Here is a 23,133-nt window from a genome sequence, read left to right on the forward strand (position 1 = left end):
GAGTGTGTGTGTGCATGAATACACATATATGTGAAACACAGAGAAAGGAGACTTGGAAATAAATACATACACCATCATTCGCACTTATGTTTAATCATTGACAGTTTTAACACAGTTACTTTCCTAAGCACCTTAAGATTATTTTATATTTTACTGTAGAAAGATTCCAATATCACTTCATTTGTACTGGTAATATGCACCTGTGGTTCTTATACTTTGCCTTGCTAAGCTGGCAAGCAGAGAAATAGATATTTCAAATGTTACCTTTTGTGTCCGAAATTAGTAATTAAATATCATAAAAAAGTAGAAAAAATGTTATGATTAATTCTATGTAATAAAAAGAAGAGCTAACCTACCGACTTACACACTGAAAATCTTGGTTGGTTCTATGTTTCACATGTTTCGTTTATATACGAAATTCATTAAAAATTCAGTTTTTCTTTATTCAGAAAGTGAACTATTTTGTAAAATGCAAAAGATTAAGAAACATGAACTAAAACACTAGAAATGTTTGATGCTACAGGAATTAAAATTAACTCACTTCTGTCTTATATCTTAAAACTAAATTTCAACTCGTGGATAATGTTGTTTCTCCTAAATATTTTAAATTTTGTATTTGTAACATGCTGAGACTTGTACTCTAAGTTATGTAACCTATAAGTGTTAGTTGTTTCTTTTCCTTCTCATCAAGTAAATTATGCAACTTATTGTAATTGATGCTATTTTGCTATCAGATTTCTGCCAGATACCTTGTTAATATTTAGTGTCTGGTAAAATTTGTTGATGGTGAGTGTTACTGTGCAGTCCTTATTAGGCATATATTTTCCAATACATTACAATGATATGCAAGGTCCGTTGCAAACATGTTTTAAAATGGTCTTTTTTCTAACATATTGATCTGCTGCAAATAATATATATTTGGCACAATAGTGAAAGGAACATATTTCTTCCTAAATTCAATTTTTCCCCCTTTTTTTATTTTTTATTTACTTTAAGTTCTGGGATACATGTGCTGAACGTGCAGGTTTGTTACATAGGTACACATGTGCTGAATGTGCAGGTTTGTTACATAGGTATACATGTGCCATGGTGGTTTGCTACACCTATCAACCTGTCATTTAGGTTTTAAGCCCCGCATACATTAGGTATTTGTCCTAATGCTCTCCCTCTCCTTTCCCCCGACCCCCCAACAGCCCCTGGTGTGTGATGTTCCCCTCCCTGTATCCATGTGTTCTCATTGTTCAACTCCAGCTTTTGAGTGAGAACATGCAGTGTTTGGTTTTCTGTTCCTGTGTTAGTTTGCTGAGGATGATGGTTTCCAGTTTCATCTATGTCCCTGCGAAGGACATGATCTCGTTCCCTTTTATCTCTGAATAGTATTCCATGGTGTATATGTACCACATTTTCTTTATCCAGTCTATCATTGATGGGCATTTGGGTTGGTTCCAAGTCTTTGCTTTTGTAAAGAGTGATGCAAAAAACACATGTGTGCATGTGTCTTTATAGGAGAATGATTTATAATCCTTTGGGTATATACCCAGTAATGGGATTGCTGGGTCAAATGGTATTTCTGGTTCTAGATCCTTGAGGAATTGCCACTCCACAATGGTTGAACTAATTTACACTCCCACCAACAGTGTAAAAGCGTTTCTATTTCTCCACAGCCTTGCCAGCATCTGTTGTTTCCAGACTTTTTAATGATTGCCATTCTAACTGGTGTAAGATGAAATAATTAAACATATAGTTGAAAATTTCAACAATACACTTGACAAAGCAGAAGAAATCCTCTGGGAACTTGAAGACAGGTCTTTCAAATTAATCTGGTCAGACAAAAAGAAAAAAGAATTTTAAAAAATGAACAAAGCCTTTGAGAAGTATAGAATTATGCAAAATGACTGAACCTATGAATTAAAGATATTCATACAGAAGAAGAAAGACCAAGAGCAAAAAGTTTGGAAAATTAATTTCAGGAAATAACTGAGGAAAACTTCCTAGTCTAGCAAAAGATGTAGATATCCTGATATAAGAAGCTCAGTAAATACATTGCAAGAAGGAACTCACCATGGCATGTAGGCATCAGACTAAGATCATCAAGGAAAAAACCTAAAATCAGCAAAAGTGTCTAGTCATCTATAAATGATACCCCACTAGACTAATAGCAGACTTCTTAGCAGAAACTCTATGAGCCAGAATGGAGTGGGATTCTTTTTTCAGAAGTGGTTAAATTTAAAAAAAAAAAAAAACATGCCAAACTCAAATTTTGTATTTTCTGAGAAGAGCTTCATAAATTAAGGAAAAATAAAGTCTTTCTCAGTCAAGTAAACACTGACAGAATTTGACACCTTTAGACTAGTCCTAACAAAAATAGGCAAAGGAGTTCTAAACATGGAAACAAAAGATCAATACTCACCATCCTAAAATCCCATGAAAGTATAAAACTCACAGATTTTATAAAACAATCACACAAATAAGAATGAGAAAGAAAGAAAATGGCAACATGACGGAACTCCACCAAATCACAAAAAGACAGAGAAAAAAGAAACAAAGAATCTACAAAGCAACTAGATAACAATATTATGACAGGAACAAAACCTCACATATCAATATTAACTTTTAACAGAAATGGATTAAATGCTCCATTCAAATGATACAGATTTGCAGAATGGATAAAAAACACGGATTAACTATATGCTACTTACAAGAAACTCACTCTTAAAGACACATAGACTGAAGGTAAAAGGGTGGAAAAATGATATTCCATGGAAACAGAAACCATAAATAGGAGTCCAGGTGTGGTGGCTCACGCCTGTAATTCCAGCACTTTGGGAGGCTGAGGCAGGTGGATCACTTAAGGTCAGGAGTTTGAGCCCAGCCTGGCCAACATGGTGAAACCTCGTCTCTACTAAAAATACAAAAAAAAAAAAAAAATTATCCAGGCATAGTAGCGTGTGCCTGTAATCCCAGCTACGCGGGAGGCTGAGGCAGGAGAATTACTTGAACCTGGGAGGCGAAGGTTGAGGTGAGCCAAGATTGTGCCACTGCACTCCAGCCTGGGTGACGGAGTGAGACTCCTTCTCAAAAGAAAAACAAAACACATACACACAAACAAGAGTAGCTATACTTATCTAAGATAAAACAGAATTTAAATCAACAGTAAAAAAAGCCAAAGAAAAGTGATTATATAATGATAAATGGATTCATCTAATAAGAAGATATAAAAATCCTGCATCTATCTGCACCCAATCCTGGAGCACCCAGATTCATAACACAAATATTACTAGACCTACCAAAAAGATGGAAAGCAATATAAGAATAATGGGGGAATAGAACACTCCACTGACAGCACTATACAGATTATCAAGGCAGAAAATCAACAAGAAAACACTACTTAAATTGGACTTTAGACCAAATTGATCTAATAGATATTTATAAAACATTCTATCCAACAACAACAGAATATACATTCTTATCATCAGCACATAGACTGTGCTCCAAGACAAACCATGTATTAGGCCACAAAAGAAGTCTTAATACATTTTTAAAAATTGAAATCATATCAAGTATCTTCTTGGACAAAAGTAGAATAAAACTGAAAATCAATTCCAAGAGGAACTCTTGAAAAAATACATAGAAATTAAACAACACACTACTGAATAATATTTGGATCAATGATGAAATTAAGATAAAAACTTTAAACATTTTGGAAACAAATGAAAATGGAGACACAACATACTAAAACCCCTAGGATACAATAAAAACACTGCTAAGAGGAAAGTTTGTCATGCTAAATGCCTACATCAAAAAACTCAGAACACAAATAACCTAATGCTACACCTCAAGGAACTAGAAAAATAAGAAACAAACATAAAGCTAGCAAAAGAAAAGAAATAACAAAGATCTTGGAAGACCTAAATGAAATTGAGGTCAAAAAAATACAAAGAATCAATTAAACAAAAAGTTGATTATCTCAAAAGATAAACAAAATTGGAAAAATTTTGCAATCTATCCATCTGACAAAGGGCTAATATCCAGGATCTACAAATAACTTAAACACATTTACAAGAAAAAAAACAAACGAACAACCACATCAAAAAGTGGGCAAAAGGTATGAACAGACACTTATCAAAAGAAGACATTTATGCAGCCAACAAACACATAAAAAATGCTCATCATCACTGGTCATTACAGAAATGCAAATCAAAACCACAATGTGATACCACCTCACACCAGTTAGAATGGCAATCCTTAAAAAGTCGGGAAACAACAGATGCTGGAGAGGATGTGAAAAAATAGGAACGCTTTTACACTGTTGGTGGGAGTGTAAATTAGTTCAACCATTGTGGAAGACAGTGTGGCGATTCCTCAAGGATCTGGAACTAGAAATACTATTTGACCCAGCAATCCCATTTCTGGGTATATACCCAGTGGATTACAAATCATTCTACTATAAAGACTCACGCACATGGATGTTTACTGTGGCACTGTTCACAATAGCAAAGGCTTGGAACCAACCCAAGTGCCCATCAACGATAGACTGGATTAAGAAAATGTGGGCACGGCCAGGTGCAGTGGCTCACGCTTGTAATCCCAGCACTTTGGGAGGCCGAGGCGGGCAGATCATGAGGTCAGGAGATTGAGACCACGGTGAAACCCCGTCTCTACTAAAAATACAAAAAAATTAGCTGGGCATGGTGGCGGGCGACTGTAGTCCCAGCTACTTGGAGAGGCTGAGGCAGGAGAATGGCGTGAACCCAGGAGGCGGAGCTTGCAGTGAGCCGAGATTGCGCCACTGCACTCCAGCCTGGGCGACAGAGCGAGACTCTGTCTCAAAAAAAAAAAAAAAAAAAAAGAAAATGTGGGCAGATATACACCATGGAATACTATGCAGCCATAAAAAAGGATGAGTTCATGTCCTTTGCAGGGACATGGATGAGGCTGGAAACCATCATTCTCAGCAAACTAGCACAAGAATGGAAAACCAGACACTGCAGGTTCTCACGCAAAGTGGGAGTTGAACAATGAGAACACATGGATACAGGGAGGGGAACATCACACACCAGGGCCTGTCAGGGGTTGGGGGGCTAGGGGAGGGATAGCATTAGGAGAAATACCTAATGTTGACGATAGGTTGATGGGTGCAGCAAACCACCATGGCGCATGTATACCTATGTAACAAACCTGTACGTTCTGCACATGTACTCCAGAACTTAAAGTATAATAAAAAATAAAAATAAAATAAAAGGCTGTTTATAAAAAGATACAAAGACTCTATTAAACAAAAAGTTTTTTATTTCAAAAGATAAAAAAAATTGAGGCCAAGTGCAGTGGCTCATGCTTATAATCCCAGCACTTTGGGAAGCTGAGGTGGGCAGATACTAATGATACTAATCAGCCATAAAAAAGGACAAAATCATATCTTTTGCAGTAACATGGATGGAACTGGAGGCCATTATCTTAAATGAAGTAACTTAGAAACAGAAAGTCAAATGTCACATGATCTCACTTATAAATAGGAGCCAAATAATGTCTATACATGGACATAGAGTGTGGGATAATGAACATTGGAGACTCAGAGGTGTGGGAGGTGGGAGGGGTGTGAGGGATGAGAAAATACTTAAATGGATACAATGTATACTATTTGGGTGATAGTTATACCAAAAGCTCAGACTTCACCACTACACAATATACCCATGTATAAAAACTGCACTTGTACCCCCTAAATTTATACAAATAAAAAATAATAAAATAACATAGCCACGATAGAGAAGAGGAGAATTAGCTGCCTAAGTTCAGGTATATTTATCCTGAAAAAGGGGTTTTCTCGAAGAGTAAAATGAAACTTTTCCAGTGAGACTGGGTAGATGAGTTTATTGGCAAAAAAGTGGTTGAAGAGATGTACCACAAGGTCTAGGCTGGTTAGAAAATAAAATGAGGCCAGAAGGGACTAACAGATAGTGAAAAAGGTGATGTGATGGTGGCTTTAAAATATGTATTTAAAGTCTTTGGTATTCCTCCAATTAAAGCTAGAGCCTACTAACTCTACGAGCTCTATGAGGACACTCAGTCAACCTTATGGAATGATTCACGTGGCATATCTGAAGGCTCCTATCAACAACCACCAAAGCGAATGAGCCATTTTGGAAGTGGATCCTTAAACCCCAATCAAGTCTTCTGATAACTGCAGCTCTGGCTGATATCTTGAGTACAACCTCATGAGAGATGAGTAAAATCATCCAGCTAAACCACTTCAGAACTCTTGACCCACAGAAACTGTGAGACAATACATGCTTGTTTTTTATATTGCTAAATTTAGGGTAAAGTGTTGTGCAACCAAAGATAGCTAATATAGACATTAAGGTCTAGAGAGCTCAAGGAAAACAATAATGTGTGGGTCAAAGAGCTCAAGGGAAAATAGGTGAAGTCTGAAAAAATAATGTTTGAATTTAAAATTTCAGAGGTAATGTAGTTTCCTTAGCGATAACAGAGTCAAAACTACGGCCATTGTTGTGGATAGCTGAGGTGAATTGAAAATAAAAGTCACTGGAGAGGACGATTTCATGTGTCCACAAGAATACTGCTGTTGCCCAGGATCACCAAATACCATTAAATAAGAGCCTATTTTTGACATGAACCTAGGATGTCAGAGCTAGAAATAACATACCATTGTTAAGTTATGTAGACCATATAAGTGGACTTGATTTGTTTCTCAATATGTGGCCCAAGGAATATCCATATTAGAAACACCTGGGGTACTCTTCAGACATGCCCCTACATCAGAACAAATAAATACCAATATCCAAGGGTGGGACCCAGGAATTCTCATTTTATCAAATTATCCAGGTGATTCCCAAATACACTAACTTTTGGAACATCTGGTCTGGCTCAGCTCCTTCAAGATTCTGCCTTTAGAGGCCAAGATTTTATTTTGATGCTAATACTCTCCATTATACAAAGCTGCCTTTTGTGCCCAAAGCAATTAGTGGCAATGATAAACTTACAATAATAAATCAAGGAATATTTAAGAATAAATAACCTAAAAGAAAATCCAAATTCTTTATATAGATCTGGTTCCTGCCAGACTCTTCTATCACTTTCTGCCTTACTTATGGCACTCCAGTGAGTTTATTCTCACCTCACGGTCTTTGCATTAGTTGTTCCTTCTGCTTGGAGTGCTCAAATATTAACATGAGTAGATTCACTTTTTACTCAAGACTGCTGAAACATCTGTTCCTTCAAGAGGTATTCCCAATCTAAAGTAACTTTCACCCCAAACCAGAGACTAAATACTATAGTCACTCTCTATAGTATTTATCAGCATTTAAAATAATCTTAATTTATTTACTGTCTTAGTCAAAATATACTTAAGCTCCCTGGGACCAGGGATTTTGTCTGTGTTGTTCATTGCCTCAAGCCCAGTATGTATTTTTTCTGACTTTTTAAATATTTCTGCCACTAATTGGGACATCACATAGACATATTCTGAGAATTACACTTCTTTTTATTCTCATACACAACAGTTCCATATCCTATAGATCATTCTTATGTAAAGTCAAAGCATTTAGTTGATAAAAACATGCCAATCATAAGCTTCCATATTTGTGGATAAGGTCATAAAAGCATTGAATGCATTCCATTGATTTATTCTTGAATGTTCATATAGGAAAAGATGAGTGTAAGGGGATTATGAATTTTTTTCTGTTTTTGGATTGAAAAAGTTAATATTGTTTTTGTTTATTTATTTACTTTTTAAAAAACTTTTATTTTAGGTTCTTGGGTGCATGTGCAGGTTTGTTATATAGGTAAAGTTGTGTTATAGGGGTTTGTTGTACAGGTTATTTCATCACCCAGGTACTAAGCCTAGCATCAAATAGTTATTTTTCTGACCCTCTCCCTCCTCCCACCCTCTACCCTCAAGTGGGCCCCAATGTCCGTTGTTCCCTTCTTTGTGTTCACATTCTCTCATCATTTGGCTCCTACTTATAAGTGAGAGCATGTGATATTTGGTTTTCTGTTCCTGCATTAGTTTAAAATAAAGGCCTCCAGCTCCATCCATGTTGCTTCAAAGGACATGACATCATTTTTTTTTGGCTGTGTAGTATTTCATGGCATATATGTACCACATTTTCTTTACCCAGTCTATAGTGATTGGGCATTTAGGTTGATTCCATGTCTGTTATTGGGAATAGTGCTGCAATAAACATATGTGTGCATGTGTCTTCATGATAGAACAATTTACATTCTTTTGTGTATTTACTCAGTAATAGGATTGCTCAGTTGAATGGTATTTCTGTTTCTAGCTCTTTGAGGAATTGCCACACTGCTTTCTATAATTGTTGAACTAATTTACACTCCCACCAACAGTGTATTAGTGTTCCCTTTTCTCTGCAACCTCACCAGCATCTGTTATTTTTTGACTTTTTAATAATAGCCATTCTGACTGGCATGAGATGGTATCTCACTGTGATTTTGATTTACATTTCTCTAATGATCACTGATATTGAACTTTTTCTCATATGCTTGTTGGCCGCATGTATATCTTCTTTTGAGAAGTGTCTGTTCATGTCTTTTGCCCACTTTTGAATGGGGTTGTTAGATTTTCTTGTAAATTTGTTTAAATTCCTTACAGAAGCTGGATAGTATTTTCTCCCATTCTGTAGGCTATCCGTTTATTGATAGTTTCTTTTGCTGTGCAGAAACTCTTTAGTTTAATTAGATCCCATTTGTCAGTTTTTGCTTTTGTTGCAATGATTTTGGTGTCTTTGTCATGAAATCTTTGCTAGTTCATATGTCCAGAATGGCATTGCCCAGGTTGTCTTCCAGGGTTTTTATAGTTTTGGGTTTTACATTTAAGTCTTTAATCCATCTCGAGTTAATTTTTTATTGTGGTATAAGGAAGGGGTCCAGTTTCAGTCTTCTGCCTATGGCTCACCAGTTTTCCCAGCACCATTTATTGAATAGGGAGTCCATTATTGGGTATATACCCAAAGGAATATAAGTCATTCTACTATAAAGACACATGCATGGGTCTGTTCATTACAGCACTATTCTCACTAGCAAAGACATTGACTCAACCTAAATGCCCATCAACAGTAGACTGGATAAAGAAAATGTGATACATATATACCATGGAATGCTATGCAGCCAAAAAAAACATAAAAAAGAATAAGATCATATTAAGATCATATCCTTGGCAGCACCATGGGTAGAGCTGGAGGCCATTATCCTCAGTGAACTAGTGCAGGAACAGAAAACCAAATACTGCAGGTTCTGACTTATAAGTGGGAACTAAATGATGAATATGCATAGACATAAAGATGGAAACAATAGACACTGGGGCCTACTTGACAGTGGAAGGTGGAAGAAATATGAGGATTGAAAAACTACCTATCAAGTGCCATGCTTATTACTTGGGTGAGGAAATAATCTGTATGTCAAACCCACTTGACATGCAATTTTCCTGTATAACAAACCTGCGCATGTACCCAAACCCAAAATAAAAGTTAAAGTTGGAAAAGAAGCAACAACTACAACTACAACAACAAAGCATGGGTGTTATTGAAATACCTGAAATTTTTGGGAAATAAGATAGTTATAAATTTATTCTAAGCTTATTCACAATTTTAAGACTTTTCCTATTTGCCTGTTGATTATTGTGAAATAAACCTGACTGATATTAAAATCAACAAAAAGTGTGCCTCAATCAGTTATGAACAAAGTTAGCTTGACAAATCTATACCATTTATTTAATATGCAGAAATGTTAAATTTGGATGAAATTATTGACAAATACACAGAGGTTAAGGCTCAAAAACAGAAACTGTAATATTATTATTCATTCCTGTGGTAGACCACTATGTAGATATAAGTATTTTTCCTTTGAAAAATACATTAATGCAATTAAAACACCTTGATCCATTTTTTCCTTTTTGGTTCTGTACTATTTATTTTGCATTTTATTTTTATATTGGCATATATATGTATGTATATGTTTATATTAAGTTCAATAAAAGAAAATAGTCACTCAAAGTTTCTTCTGCAGCCAGTATTATTAGTTTCATTTCATCATTATTTCTTAAAATAATTTTGTCATTTACAGGACAGTTCTGTTAAAAAGGATCTGTTTTGGGTATGAAATGTGATAGGTATCAACTAATGCCTAGTATATAGTTTGCACTTAATAAATATTTGTTGACTGAATGAATGAATACATGAATTAATATTGGGACTGTTGATGGGCATATTATGAGCATCTTCTTTCCTCAGAATCCTTCATGGAGGCCTACGGAAGACCTTGCTCCTGTTGTGAATATTGCAATATACCCTTAGTATATTCTCCTGATAGCACCAAAATCATCCTTTAAAAGTGTAAATTAGATCACATCACACCTTTGCTCAGAATCCTCCAATGATTTCCCATCTTATTCAGCATAAAATCCAAATTTATTTTGGCGGCACGAAAACCCCGACACTGTGTTACTTCGCTACCTCTGAAATTATTGCTCCAGCCTCACTGGCCTTTTTCTTTGCTTTTCCTTCCGTATGCAACCCTCTTCTCTAAAATCATCCAGGACTTTTATCAAATGAGCTTATCAGAGAGTCTTTCTCTCATTGATATAAACCAGTAAACTCCCACCTCATTCCCATACTGTTTTATTTTCCTTCATAGCATTTGTCTCTTTTTAAAACTGTATTACTTATTTTTATTTATTTATTTTTTTTGAGACGGAGTCTCGCTCTGTCGCCCAGGCTGGAGTGCAGTGGCGCAATCTCGGCTCACTGCAAGCTCCGCCTCCCGGGTTCACGCCATTCTCCTGCCTCAGCCTCCCGAGTAGCTGGGACTACAGGCGCCCTCCACTACGCCCGGGTAATTTTTTTTGTACTTTTAATAGAGACGGGGTTTCACCGTGTTAGCCAGGATGGTCTCGATCTCCTGACCTCGTGATCCGCCCGTCTCGGCCTCCCAAAGTGCTGGGACTACAGGCGTGAGCCACAGCGCCGGCCTCATTTGTCTTTTTTACTCCTGGAATCATAAGCTCTGTGAGGAAGCCACTATGTTTTGTCTATGCTCCAAACAACTGCCTGGCATAGAGTAAGCTCTCCGTGACTTAGTTTTAGAATGAATGAACTTACCCATGTTTCGCAGAGGTAATAAGTTGTTTTTCTGACTATATAATTAATTATTAAAGCAGCTACACTTGGGTATTAAGTCGTTATCTAGACATATCACATGTGCCTGAAACAAAATAATTAAAAGTTCTGCACCCAGGAAAATAACTCCCAACTGGAGTATGGACAATGTTCTGAAAGGCTTTATCTGGGGCCGGGAGGCTCAACCACAGGGGTGAACGGTTTCTCCGGAAGACAGCTGACCAAAACCGCAGCAGTTGCCAAGGCAGCTGGAGGAGGGCGGAGAAAAGGCGGTAACTGGCAGGCAAGGGGCGTAACGGGGTGGGGCTGTCGTAAGGGAAGCCTAGCCGAACTGATTTGTCCCTCTCCGCTCTCCGTCTGAAAACCTTGGCCGAAAGGGTCGTAGACATGGCGGCCATCAGGGTAAGCGAAAACGAACTTGCTTAATTTCTGTGGGTGCCGATGGCATCCCGATAACTGTAAAAGGGATCCTACTAACTTCTGAAGGAGCCCTGGAGCAAGGGGCGGGGTGGAGATGGGTTTTGAGATAATTGCAATCTTTATCGTTTGAAGCCTCAAGACACCTGGCCTTTCCCCATTTGGGTTTTATCAGCCTGGGACACTGCTCCCTCAATCCCCTGTGGTTGTCGATTTACACAGTGGCACAGTACAAAACTGGGAAACGGCTGGGTGAAAATGGCTGGCTAGGCGACGAGCTGCAGTAGACGTTTTGGTCTTGAGCTGCAATAAAGAGAAAAAAAATATATATGAACTTGGCATTTGTCTCGGCGCACAGGGCAAGGCCTCATGACCTTATGGAAGGACTTTGTTGAAACATTTGGGGTGAAACTGACCAGGATAGAGAAGTCCCATAGTCTCTCAGCAGTGCGCTGGTTTACACATAGTGTTGTTGCTCTCTGTGCTCGAATAACCTGTTTCTTTCGAGTTTTACGCTTGGCAAAGGTGCCTTTACTTGGGAATCCGTGTACAGTGAGTGACTCAGCTGGCTGCTTGCTGCAGTTCCCTAAGTAGTGTTTAATAATGGTAGTCTACAGATATTTACGTAGCGGGTTTTAATTGTAAAATATTCTGTTAGGCTTGCAGGAGATACAATATGAATAATTCAGTTCCGCTGAAGTTTAAGTCGGCAGCGTCTACAGTTCTGGTTCTCATACTTCATCTGAGTTCTTTCAGCAACCTCCTACCTGAACTTGCTACCTCAAGCCTGGCTCTCATGTAATCCGTTTTCCTCTGTGTTGCCAGAGTACATCTACCAAAACGCAAATTTGATTTTTGCCTCCTCCCGCCCGCCGCGCCCATTTAAGAAGCTTTATGGGCATGTCATCATCTCCCCTCTGGGGTCAGGTCATACTCTTACGTCTAGAACACCTGATTTTACCTAGACTTTCCAGCCTCATCTCTTGTCACTCAGGAACCCTCCTCCTGTCGATACTGAGCTACTTGCTTGACCCCTCCATGCTTTTTTACGTGCTCTTTCTCTGGGCCTAAAGTGCCTTTTCCCATGCTTATTTAGTTGTATTTATAGTTCATTCATTCATTCAACAGGTATTTGTGTACAGCCTCCCTATATGCAAAACACAAAAATGCCTTGTCTAATAGTGTCCTTGATCTCCCCAGTCTATTTTATTTTATTTTTTATTTTTGAGATGGAGTCTTTCTCTGTCTCCCAGGCTTGGGTGCAGTGGCGTGATCTCAGCCCACTGCAACCTCCACCTCCTGGGTTCAAGCGATTCTCCTGCCTCAGCCTCCTGAGTAGCTGGGACTACAGGCGCCTGCCACCATGCCCGGCTAATTTATTTTTATTTTTATTTTTTAGTAGAGACGGGGTTTCACCATGTTGGTCACGCTGGTCTCGAACTCCTGACCTCGTGATCTACCCGCCTGGGCCTCCAAAAGTATTGGGTTTACAGGCGTGAGCCACCGCACCCGGTCCTCGCCAGTCTATTTTAAATAACTCTTGTTTGTGCTCCCAGAGGACTCTGGGCACACTCTTAACCAAGCGTTTATTCCACTGCACATATAGACTACTTACTTGCTGTTCTAACTACCTAAACTATAAGCTCCTTAAAGACAGTAATTATATTAACCTTTGTATCCGTAGTACCTAGCACAGGTCTGATGTATATTAGGTAGTCAACACGTTCCACATGAATAAAGTGCCAGGCAGTGATGACAAAAGAGATTAAGTGGTGGAGACATAACACATATAACACAAATGACTGTGATTCAGAGTAAGGGGAGTTTCTTACCTCAAGAGAAGTACAAAGTGCTCTGAGGCTCAAAAGGAGAGAGAGCTCACACTTGGTTTGAAGAGAGTAAAGAGAGGCTTCATGGAGAAGGTGCAGAGACAGAAGGAATGGTCAGTGGCAAAAAGCAAACCAGAATAGTGTGTTTTCATTGAAACTTAGAGAAGAGAGTTGAACAGTCCTTTGATTTCACCATTAATAAGTTGCTGCAGTTATCATTTATTAAGTGCTTACTCCAGGCCAGGCACTATGCTAAAACATGTTAAATGTGTTAATTCACTAATTCTAAAGATAACTTTATGTGGTGGGTATTATTACCATTTTACACATGAAAATTAAGGTTTAGAGAAGTCAGATTATTCAAAACCATGCTAATAAGAGCTGAAGTGAGCTAAAGAGATAAATAGAGTGGTAGAGGAACAACCAAGATTGTACGAGGTTAAGAAAAGAATAAGGGATGGAGAACTGACATTCAATTATCACCTACTTTGGCCAGATGCTTTACATATATTATTTTAGTTTAATCCTCTTGATGACCCTAAGAAATGGGTAATATATCCATTTTACACATGAAAAAATGGAGGCTTAGAAAAACTGCTTGCTCCAGGTCATACAACCACTAAGTGGAAGAACTAGGTTCAAACAGTATATTTATCTCCAAAGTCTTTCCACTCCTCCTTGCTTCCTCCTCCTTGCTTCCTCTGGAAAGGAGTTATACATTACTCTTTAGAGAAGTTTGGTGGTGAAAGGAAGGAACGCAATCTTGGAATGAGGGTAGCAAATTCCAGAAAATGTGTCTTTTAATTAAAAAAAAAAAACTAAAAACAAAACAGGAGACAGAAGACTCGAGCTACTTTGGAGACAAGGGAAAATGTACCAGGAGGTATCTAGAGGGACAGATAATAGTATTTACAGCTATTATGTTATTGAATATTGACTATGTGCTAGGAATTTTGCTAAGCACTTTATGCGGATTCTCTCATTTATGTTTCACGTTGGCCCTATGAGTAGGAACTGTTATTAATCACTTTTTACAGGTAGGGAAACAGAAGCTTAAAAAGGTCGAGTAACTCCAAGGTCACACAGGAGTAAAGTGGTAGAGCTGGATCTGAAATCACATGGTTTGAGTCCTGAACCTGGACTCTTAACCATACTTTGTAAGAAAGTGGTAAAATCAAGAGAACAAGTGGAGGGATTAACATTGCAAAGAGGAAACACACTTTGCTTCAAAGGCCAGAGTTGGTCGAGATAGAAGGTGAAGATACAAAGTGATTTCGAAGAACGGAGGAGGTAGAGGAGGGAGCTCACATTGGAGGTCTGTATCTTCTGGGTGGAAGGTCATCTGCTGAGAGAGGAAAATGTGCCTTTAGGAGTTTAAGAATGGGATAGGCTTGGAAAAGGTGCTATAGGAAATTCAGTAGTATCAGTAGCCATTGAATAAAATGTTAATAATTGCTGAGAAGTGAGGGCCTGGCTAATGTTGGCTCTAGTAGTGACTTTCTCCAGCAGTGCTCACAGCATAGGAGGGGAAGAGGAGACAGTGGGGTTGCTCAAGTGCTGAGTGTTGTCAAAGTGAGAATGATAGAAGATCTAGGGAATTTATCCAAATAGTCATCCACTGTGGATAAGGAGACAAAGAAGAAGATTGAAGTGATGGACTAGGGTACTAGAAGATTTATGGCCATAGTGAGAAAGAAGAACTAGTTCAAAAAGAGTAGGAGAGTTGAAAGAGCATTCTATTTTAATGAGGGAAATTTCAAGCATTTAGGATCTTGAAGGTGAAACAATTTCTAATAATTGCAAGGTAGGGTAACTGTTAGAAATGGCTAAGATTTGTGGAGATCATGGTGCTTGAGAAGCAAGGACTGTGCTGATCTCTCGGGTCTTCTGGAATCGGGGAATTGCTGGGGGTCTGGCCTTCAATTAAGTGGATTGGGAGGAATGTATAATAGTAGTGTCAAATAAAAGCCAAGTTTCATTTAATGCCAGAGGTTGAGAGTGAGTTTGAGGACAATTTGGGTATTGGCAGATAATTTGTTTTTAATGAATACTTAAAATAAAAATTTGTCTATGATTTATTGAGGACTTACTGTGTATCAGGTACTGTGCTAAGCTGTTGATACACATTATTTCATTTAATTCTCACTAAAAGTCTTCTAAGGTAGGTAACTTTACCTGTAAGAAATGAAATAGATCAGTAAGGAAATCGAAACTGTAATGATAGGAGGTTGTACTCAGAGAAAAGCTTGCTGAATTTATGATTTTAGCTGTTAAGAAGTTCTAGGGAATGGTAAATTCAAGATGTCCCCAGGAAATAGGTAGCTATAAGACCCCCTGGGTTTATGTATTTTTTTTTCTTTTTTTCCCCAGCTTTATTGAGGTATAACTGACAAATAAAATTGTTTGATTTTAAGGTGTGCAGTGTGATGATTTGATATACATATATTTTGTGGAATGATTACCGGAATCAAATTAGTTTATATGTATCACTTCACCATGCTGTGTATTATATCCCTTGAACTTACGTGTCATTGAAAGTTTGTGCCCTTTGGCCAACCTCCCAACCTCTCGCCTTTCCTTTACCTTTGCCTCTAGGAACCACCATTCTATTCTCTAGTTCAGTAAGTTCAACTTCTAAAAATTCCACATACAAATAAAATCATGCAGAGTTTGTCTTTCTCTGTCTGACTTACTTTACTTAGCATAATACCCTTGAGGGTTATCTATGTTGTTGCAAATGACAGGATTTCTTTCTTTTTTTTTATGGTTGAATGATAACCTGTGTGTGTGTGTGTGTGTGTGTGTATACCACAGTTTCTTCATCCGTTGATCTATTGGCAGATACTTCGATTAGACACTTAGGTTGTTTTCATGTTTTGGCTATTGTGAATAATACTGCAATGAAAATGGGAGTGCAGATATCTTTGCAATTGCTGATTTCATTTGCTTTGGTTGTACACCTGCTTTGGCTATTCAGAGTCTTTTGTGATTCCATACAAATTTTGCAATTGTTTATTTTTTCTATGTCTGTGAAAAATGCCACTAGAATTGAATCTTTGGATTGCTTTGGGTGGTATGGTTATTTTAACAACATTAATTCTTCCAATTCATGAACATAGGACATCTTGCCATTCATTTGTATCTTCAATTTTGTCCATTATGGTTTGATAGTTTTCAATATACAGCTTTTGACCTCTTGGGTTAAGTTTATTCTTAAGTGTTTTATTCCTTCTGATGCTATTTTAAATGGGATTGCGTTCTTTCTTTTTTGGGTAGATCATCTTCGATGGTATATAGAAATGTAACTGCTTTTTTGTATGTTGACTTTGTATGCTGCAGTTCCCTGAGTTTATTTATTAGTTCTAACAGCTTTTTGGTGGCGTATTTAAGATCTTCTATGTATAATATCATGTAATCTGGGAAAAGAGACAATTTTACTTCTTCTTTTCCAATTTGTATGTCTTTCATTTCTTTTTCTTGCCTAATTGCTTTGACTAGAACTTCCAGTGCTGTGTTAAATAGAAGTGGCAAGAGACTTGTTCCTGATCTTAGATGAAAAGCTTTTAGCTTTTCACCATTGGGTATGATATTAGTTGTGGCCTTATCATATATGGCTTTTATTATGTTGAGGTACATACCTTGGATAATTAATTTGTTGAGAGTTTTTATCACAAGAGGATGTTGAATTTTGCCAAATGCTTTTTCCACATTCATTGAAATGATCGTGTTGTTTTTGTCTTTCATTCTATTAATGTGGTGTATCATGTTTATTGATTTGGATATGTTGAACCATCCTTGCATCTCTGGGATAAAACTTACTGATCATGGTGAATGAGCCTTTTACTTTTATTTATTTATTTACTTTTTTTTTTCAACTTCTATTTTAGGTTCAGGTGTACATGTGAAGATTTGTTACACAGGTAAACTCGTATCACGGGCATTTGTTGTGCAGATTATTTCATCACCCAGCTATTAAGCTCTTACCCAATAGTTATCTTTTCTGCTCCTCTCCTTGCTCCCACCCATTACCCTCAGTGTCTGTGGTTTCCTTCTTTGTGTTTGTAAGTTCTCATCATTTAAGTTCTCATCATTTAGCTCCCACTTATAAGTAAGAACGTGTGGCATTTGGTTTTCTGTTCCTGCGTTTACTTGCTAAGGATAATAGCCTACAGCTCCATCCATGTTTGTGTAAAAGACATGATCTCATTTCTTTTTATGGCTGCATAGTATTCCATGGTGTATATGTACCAATTTTTTTTAATCCAATCTGTTATTGGTGAACATTTGGGTTGATTCCATATCTTTGCTATTGTGAATAGTGCTGTCAAGCTACCCTTCTAAGTGGCTGTACCATTTTGCATTCCTACTAGCAATGAATGAGACTTGCTGTTGCTCCATGTTCTCCCCAGCATTTACCATCATCAGTGTTTCAGATTTTCACCCTGCTAGTAGGTATACAGTGGTATCTCATTGTTGTTTTAATTTGTAGTTCTCCAATGACATGCTGTTAAGCATCTTTTCATATGCTTATTTGCCATCTGTGTATCTTTGATGAAGTATCTGTTCAGATATTTTGCCCATTTAAAAAAATTTTAAGTTTTTCAGGAACAGGTGGTTTTAGGTTAAATGGATGAGTTCTTTAGTGGTGATTTCTGAGATTTTGGTGCACCTGTCACCTGAGCAGTTTACACTGTCTCCAATGTGCAGTATTTTGTCCCTTACCGCCTCCCAGTGTTCCCAAGTCCCCAAAGTGCATTATCTTATTTTTATGCCTTTGCATCCTCATAGCTTAGCCCCCACTTATTAGTGAAAACATGATAGTTGGTTTTCAATACCTGAGTTACTTCACTTGGAATAATGTTCTCCAACTTCATCTGGGTTGCTGCAAATGCCATTATTTTGTTCCTTTTTATGTCTGAGTAGTATTCCATGTTGTATACATGCCACATTTTCTTGATCTACTCATTGGTTGATGGGCATTTGGGTTGGTTACATATTTTCACAATTGCAAATTGTGCTGCTGTAAACATGCATGTGCAAGTGACTTTTTTATATAATGACTTTTTTTCTTTGGGTAAATACCCAGTAGTGGGGTTGCTAGATCAAATAGTAGTTCTACTTTTAGTTCTTTAAGGAATCTCCATACTGTTTTCCATAGTGGTTGTACTAGCTTACATTCCCACCAGCACTGTAAAAGTGTTCCCTTTTCACCACATCCACACCAACATCTATTATTTTTTTATTTTTAATTATGGCCATTCTTGCAGGAGTAAGATGGTATCGCATTGTGGTTGTAATTTCCATTTCCCTGATAATTAGTGATGTTAAGCATTTTTTCATATGTTTGTTGGACATTTGCATATTTTGAGAATTTTCTGTTCATGACCTTCGCCTACTTTTTGATGCAATTATTTGTTCATTTCTTGATTTGTTTGAGTTCCTTGTAGATACTGGATATTAGTCCTTTGTCAGATGCATAGTTTGTGAGTATTTTCTCCCACTCTGTCAGTTGTCTGTTTTCTCTGCTATTTTGTTTGCTGTGTAGAAGCTTTTTAGTTTAATTAGGTCCCATCTATTTATTTTTGTTTTTGTTGAATTTGCTTTTGGGTTCTTGGTCATGAACTACTCTTTGCCTAAGCCAATGTCTAGAATAGTTTTTCTGATGTTATCTTCTGGAATTTTTATGGTTTCAGGTCTTAGATTTAAGTCTTTGATCCATCTTGAGTTGATTTTTGTATAAGGTGAGAGATAAGGATCCAGTGTAATTCTTCTACATATGGCTTGCCAGTTATTCCAACATGATTTGTTGAACGGGGTGTGTGTGCTTTTCCCACTCTGTTTTTATTTGCTTTGCCTAAGATCAATTGGCTGTAAGTATTTGGCTTTATTTCTTGGTTCTCTACTGTGTTCCATTGGTCTACGTGCCTACTTTCATACCAGTACCATGTTTTGGTAACTGTAGCCTAGTTTGTAGTACAGTTTGAAGTTGGGTAATATGATGCCTTCAGATTTGTTCTTTTTGCTTAGTATTACTTCAGCTATGTGGGCTCTTTTTTGGTTCCATAAGAATTTAAGGATTGTTTTCTTCTAGTTCTGTGGAGAATGATGATGATATTTTGATGTGAATTGTATTGAATCCGTAGATCACTTTTGGCAGTATGGTCATTTTCACAATATTGATTGTACCCATCCATGAGCATGGTATATGATTCCATTTGTTTGTGTCATCTATAATTTCTTTCAGTAGTGTTTTATAGTTTTCTTGTAGAGATATTCTACCTCCTGAGGTTTTTTTGTTTGTTTGTTTATTTTTTGTTTCTGTTTTGCAGCTGTTGTAAAAGGGATTGAGTTATCGATTTGATTCTCAGCTTGGTCATTGTTGGTGTATAGCAGTCCTACTGATTTGTGTACATTGATTTTGTAAGCTGAGACTTTACTGAATTATTTGTTAGCTCTAGGAGCTTTTTGGATGAGTTCTTAGACTTTTCTAGGTATATTATCGTATCATTGGTGAACAGCAGTGGTTTGACTTCCCCTTTTCTGATTTGGGTGCCCTTTATTTCTTTCTCGTCTGATTTCTTTGGCTAGGACTTCCAGTATCATGTTGAATCGAAGTGGTGACAGTGGTTATCCTTGTCTTGTTTCAGTTCTCATTGGGAATGCTTTCAATTTTTCCCCATTTAGTATATGATATTGGCTGTGGGTTTGTCATAAGTGGCTTTTCTTACCTTGAGGTCTGTCCCTTCTATGCCAATTTTGCAGAAGGTTTTTATCATGAAGGGAGCCAGTTTTTCAAATGCTTTTTCTGCTTCTATTGAGGTGATCTTATGACTTTTAGTTTTAGTTCCGTGTATGTGATGTGTCACATTTCTTGACTTGTGTATGTTAAACCATCCCTGCATCCCTGGTATGAAACCCACTTGCTCATCTTTTTAATACGCTGTTTGGATTCAGTTAGCTAGTATTTTGTTGAGGATTTTTGCATCTGTGTTCATCAGGGATATTGGTCTGTAGTTTTCTTTTTTTTGTTATGTCCTTTCCTGGTTTTGGTATTTGGGTAATACTGGCTTCATAGAATGATCTAGGGAGGACTCCCTCTTTCTTTATTTGTTGTAATAGTTTCAGTAGGATTGGTACCAATTCTTCTTTGAATGTCTGATACAGTTTAGCTGTGAATCCATCTGGTCCTGGAATCTGTTTTTGTTGGCAATTTTTAAATTACTGTTGTGATTTCGCTATTGGTCTGTTCAGTTTGTTTCTTCCTTATTTAATCTAGGAGGATTGTATATTTCCAGGAATGTATCCATCTATTCTAGGTTTTCTAGTTTGTGTGCACAAAGGTGTTCATAGTAGCCTTCAATGATCTTTTGCATTTCTGTGGTATCAGTTGTGATATCTCCCTTTTCATTTCTACGTGAGCTGATTTGGATATTCTCTCTTCTTTAATCTCTCTAATGGTCAATCAGTTTTCTTAATCGTTTCAAATAAACGATCTTTGTTTTATTTATCTCTTGTATTTTTTTGTTTCAATTTTATTTGGTCCTGCTCTGATTTTGTTATTTCTTTTCTTCTAGCTTTAGGTTTAGTTTGACCTTGTTTCTCCAGTTCCTAGAGGTGTGATATTGTCAATATTTGGGCTCTTTCACACTTCTTGATGTAGGCATTTAATGCCATGAACTTTCCTCTTAGCACTACTTTTGCTGTATCCCAGAGGTTTGGATAAGTTGTGTTACTGTTATTCAGGTCAAAGACTTTTTAAATTTCCATCTTGATTTCGTTGTTGGCCCAAAGATCATTCAGTAGTAGATTATTTAATTTATGTGTATTTGTATAGTTTTGAGGGTTGCCTTTGGAGTTGATTTCAGTTTTATTCTACAGTGGTCTGAAAAGATGCTTAATATGATTTTGATTTTCTTAAATTTATTCAGAAGTGTTTTATGGCCTATCATGTGGTCTGTCTTGGAGAATGTTCCATGTCCTGATGAAAAGAATGTATATTCTGCAGTTTTGGGGTAGTAAGTTCTATAAATATCTAAGTCCATTTGTTCTAGGATGTAGTTTAAATCCGTTGTTTCTTTGTTGACTTTCTGTCTTGATGACCTGTCTAGTGCTGTCAGTGTAGTATTGAAGTCCCCTACTATTATTGTGTTGCTGTCTATCTCATTTCTTAGGTCTAGTAGTAATTGTTTTATGAATTTTGGAGCTCCCATGTTAGGTACATATGTGTTTAGGACTGTGATATTTTTCTGTTGGAGTAGTCCTCTTATCACTATATAATATCCCTCTTTGTCTTTTTAAACTGTTTTTATTTTAAAGTGTGTTTTGTCTGATATAAGAGTAGCTACTCCTGCTCACTTTTGCTGTCTGTTTGCATGGACTATCTTTTTCCACCCCTTTACCTTAAGTATATGTGAGTCCTTATGTGTTAAGTGAGTCTCAGCAATTACTTGGTTGGTGGATTTTTATTCATTCTGCCATTCTTTATCTTTTAAGTGGAGCATTTAGGCTATTTACTATCAACGTTAGTATTGAGATGTGAGGTACTGTTCTATTTATCATGCTAGTTGTTGCCTGAATACCTTTTTTTAATTGTATTATTGTTTTATAGGCCTGTGAGATTTATGCTTTTAGTTGGTTGTATTTTGGTGTATTTTGAGGTTTTCTTTCAAGATTTAGAACTGCTTTTAGCAGTTCTTGTAGTGCTGGCTTGGTAGTGGCAAATTCTCAGCATTTTTTTTTTGTCTGAAAACGGCTTTATATCTCCTTTATTTATGAAGTTTAGGTTTGCTGGAAACAAAATTACTGGCTGACAATTATTTTATTTAAGGAGGTTAAAGATAGGACCCCAGTTCCTTCTGGCTGTAAAGTTTCTGCTAGGAAATTTGCTGTTAGTCTGATAGGTTTTTCTTTATAGTTTACCTGATGCTTTTGTCTCACAGCTCTTAAGATTCTTTCCTTCACCTTGAGTTTAGATAACCCGATGACTGTGTGTCTAGGCGATGATCTTTTTTGTGATGAATTTCTCAGAAGTCCTTTGAGCTTTTTAGTTGGATGTCTAGATCTCTAGCAAGACCAGGGAATTTTTTCTCAATTATTCCTTCAAACGAGTTTTCCAAACTTTTAGATTTCTCTTCTTCCTCAGGAACACCAATTATTCTTAGATTTGGCCATTTAACATAATCCTCAGTTTATTGGAAGCTTTGTTCATTTTTTTAGATTACTTTTTCCTTGTCTTTTTCTGATTGGGTTAATTCGAAAGCCTTGTCTTCGAGCTCTGAAATTCTTTCTTCTACTGGTTCTAGTCTATTTTTGAAAATTTCCACTGCATTTTATATTTCACTAAGTGTGTCTTTCATTTCCAGAAGTTGTGATTGGTTTTTCTTTATGATACCTATTTCTATGGAAAACGTTTCATTCATATCCTGTATTTTTTTTTTAAATTATCTAAGGTCTTTTTCACCTTTCTGTGGTATCTCCTTGAGTAGTTTAATAATCAGCCTTCTAAATTCTTTATCTGGCAATTCAGAGATTTCTTCTTGGTTGGGATCCACTGCTGGGGAGCTGGTGTGATTATTTGGGGGTGTTATAGAATCCTGTGTTGTCATTACCAGAATTACTTTTCTGGTTTCTTCTCATTTATGTAGACTATTTCTTAAAATTGTTCTTGAATCTTTTTTTGATTGGACTTCTTTTTTATTTTAAATTTTTTTCCTTCTTAATGATCGGACTTTAATATTTAT

The 23,133-nt window shown here is 37.0% G+C and overlaps 1 protein-coding gene across 2 annotated transcripts in view; it reads left to right on the top strand.

The window, feature by feature from the left end:
• The first annotated feature begins 11,516 nt into the window (after window positions 1-11,516).
• The window catches only part of APOOL (apolipoprotein O like), an 81,013-nt gene continuing 69,396 nt past the window's right edge, over window positions 11,517-23,133 (top strand). The window contains exons 1-2 of one of the 2 annotated variants that reach the window (XM_030807195.1): window positions 11,517-11,549; window positions 17,281-17,313. Coding sequence is in view for 1 of the 2 variants with exons in the window: in XM_012498793.2 (XP_012354247.1) it covers window positions 11,535-11,549 (15 nt within the window). In the remaining variant the exon portion in view is untranslated. The remainder of the gene's footprint in view (window positions 11,550-17,280; window positions 17,314-23,133) is intronic. The other variant, XM_012498793.2, reaches the window with a different exon arrangement.

Source organism: Nomascus leucogenys, chromosome X, assembly GCF_006542625.1.
Source record: "Nomascus leucogenys isolate Asia chromosome X, Asia_NLE_v1, whole genome shotgun sequence".
Classification (NCBI taxonomy): domain Eukaryota; kingdom Metazoa; phylum Chordata; class Mammalia; order Primates; family Hylobatidae; genus Nomascus; species Nomascus leucogenys.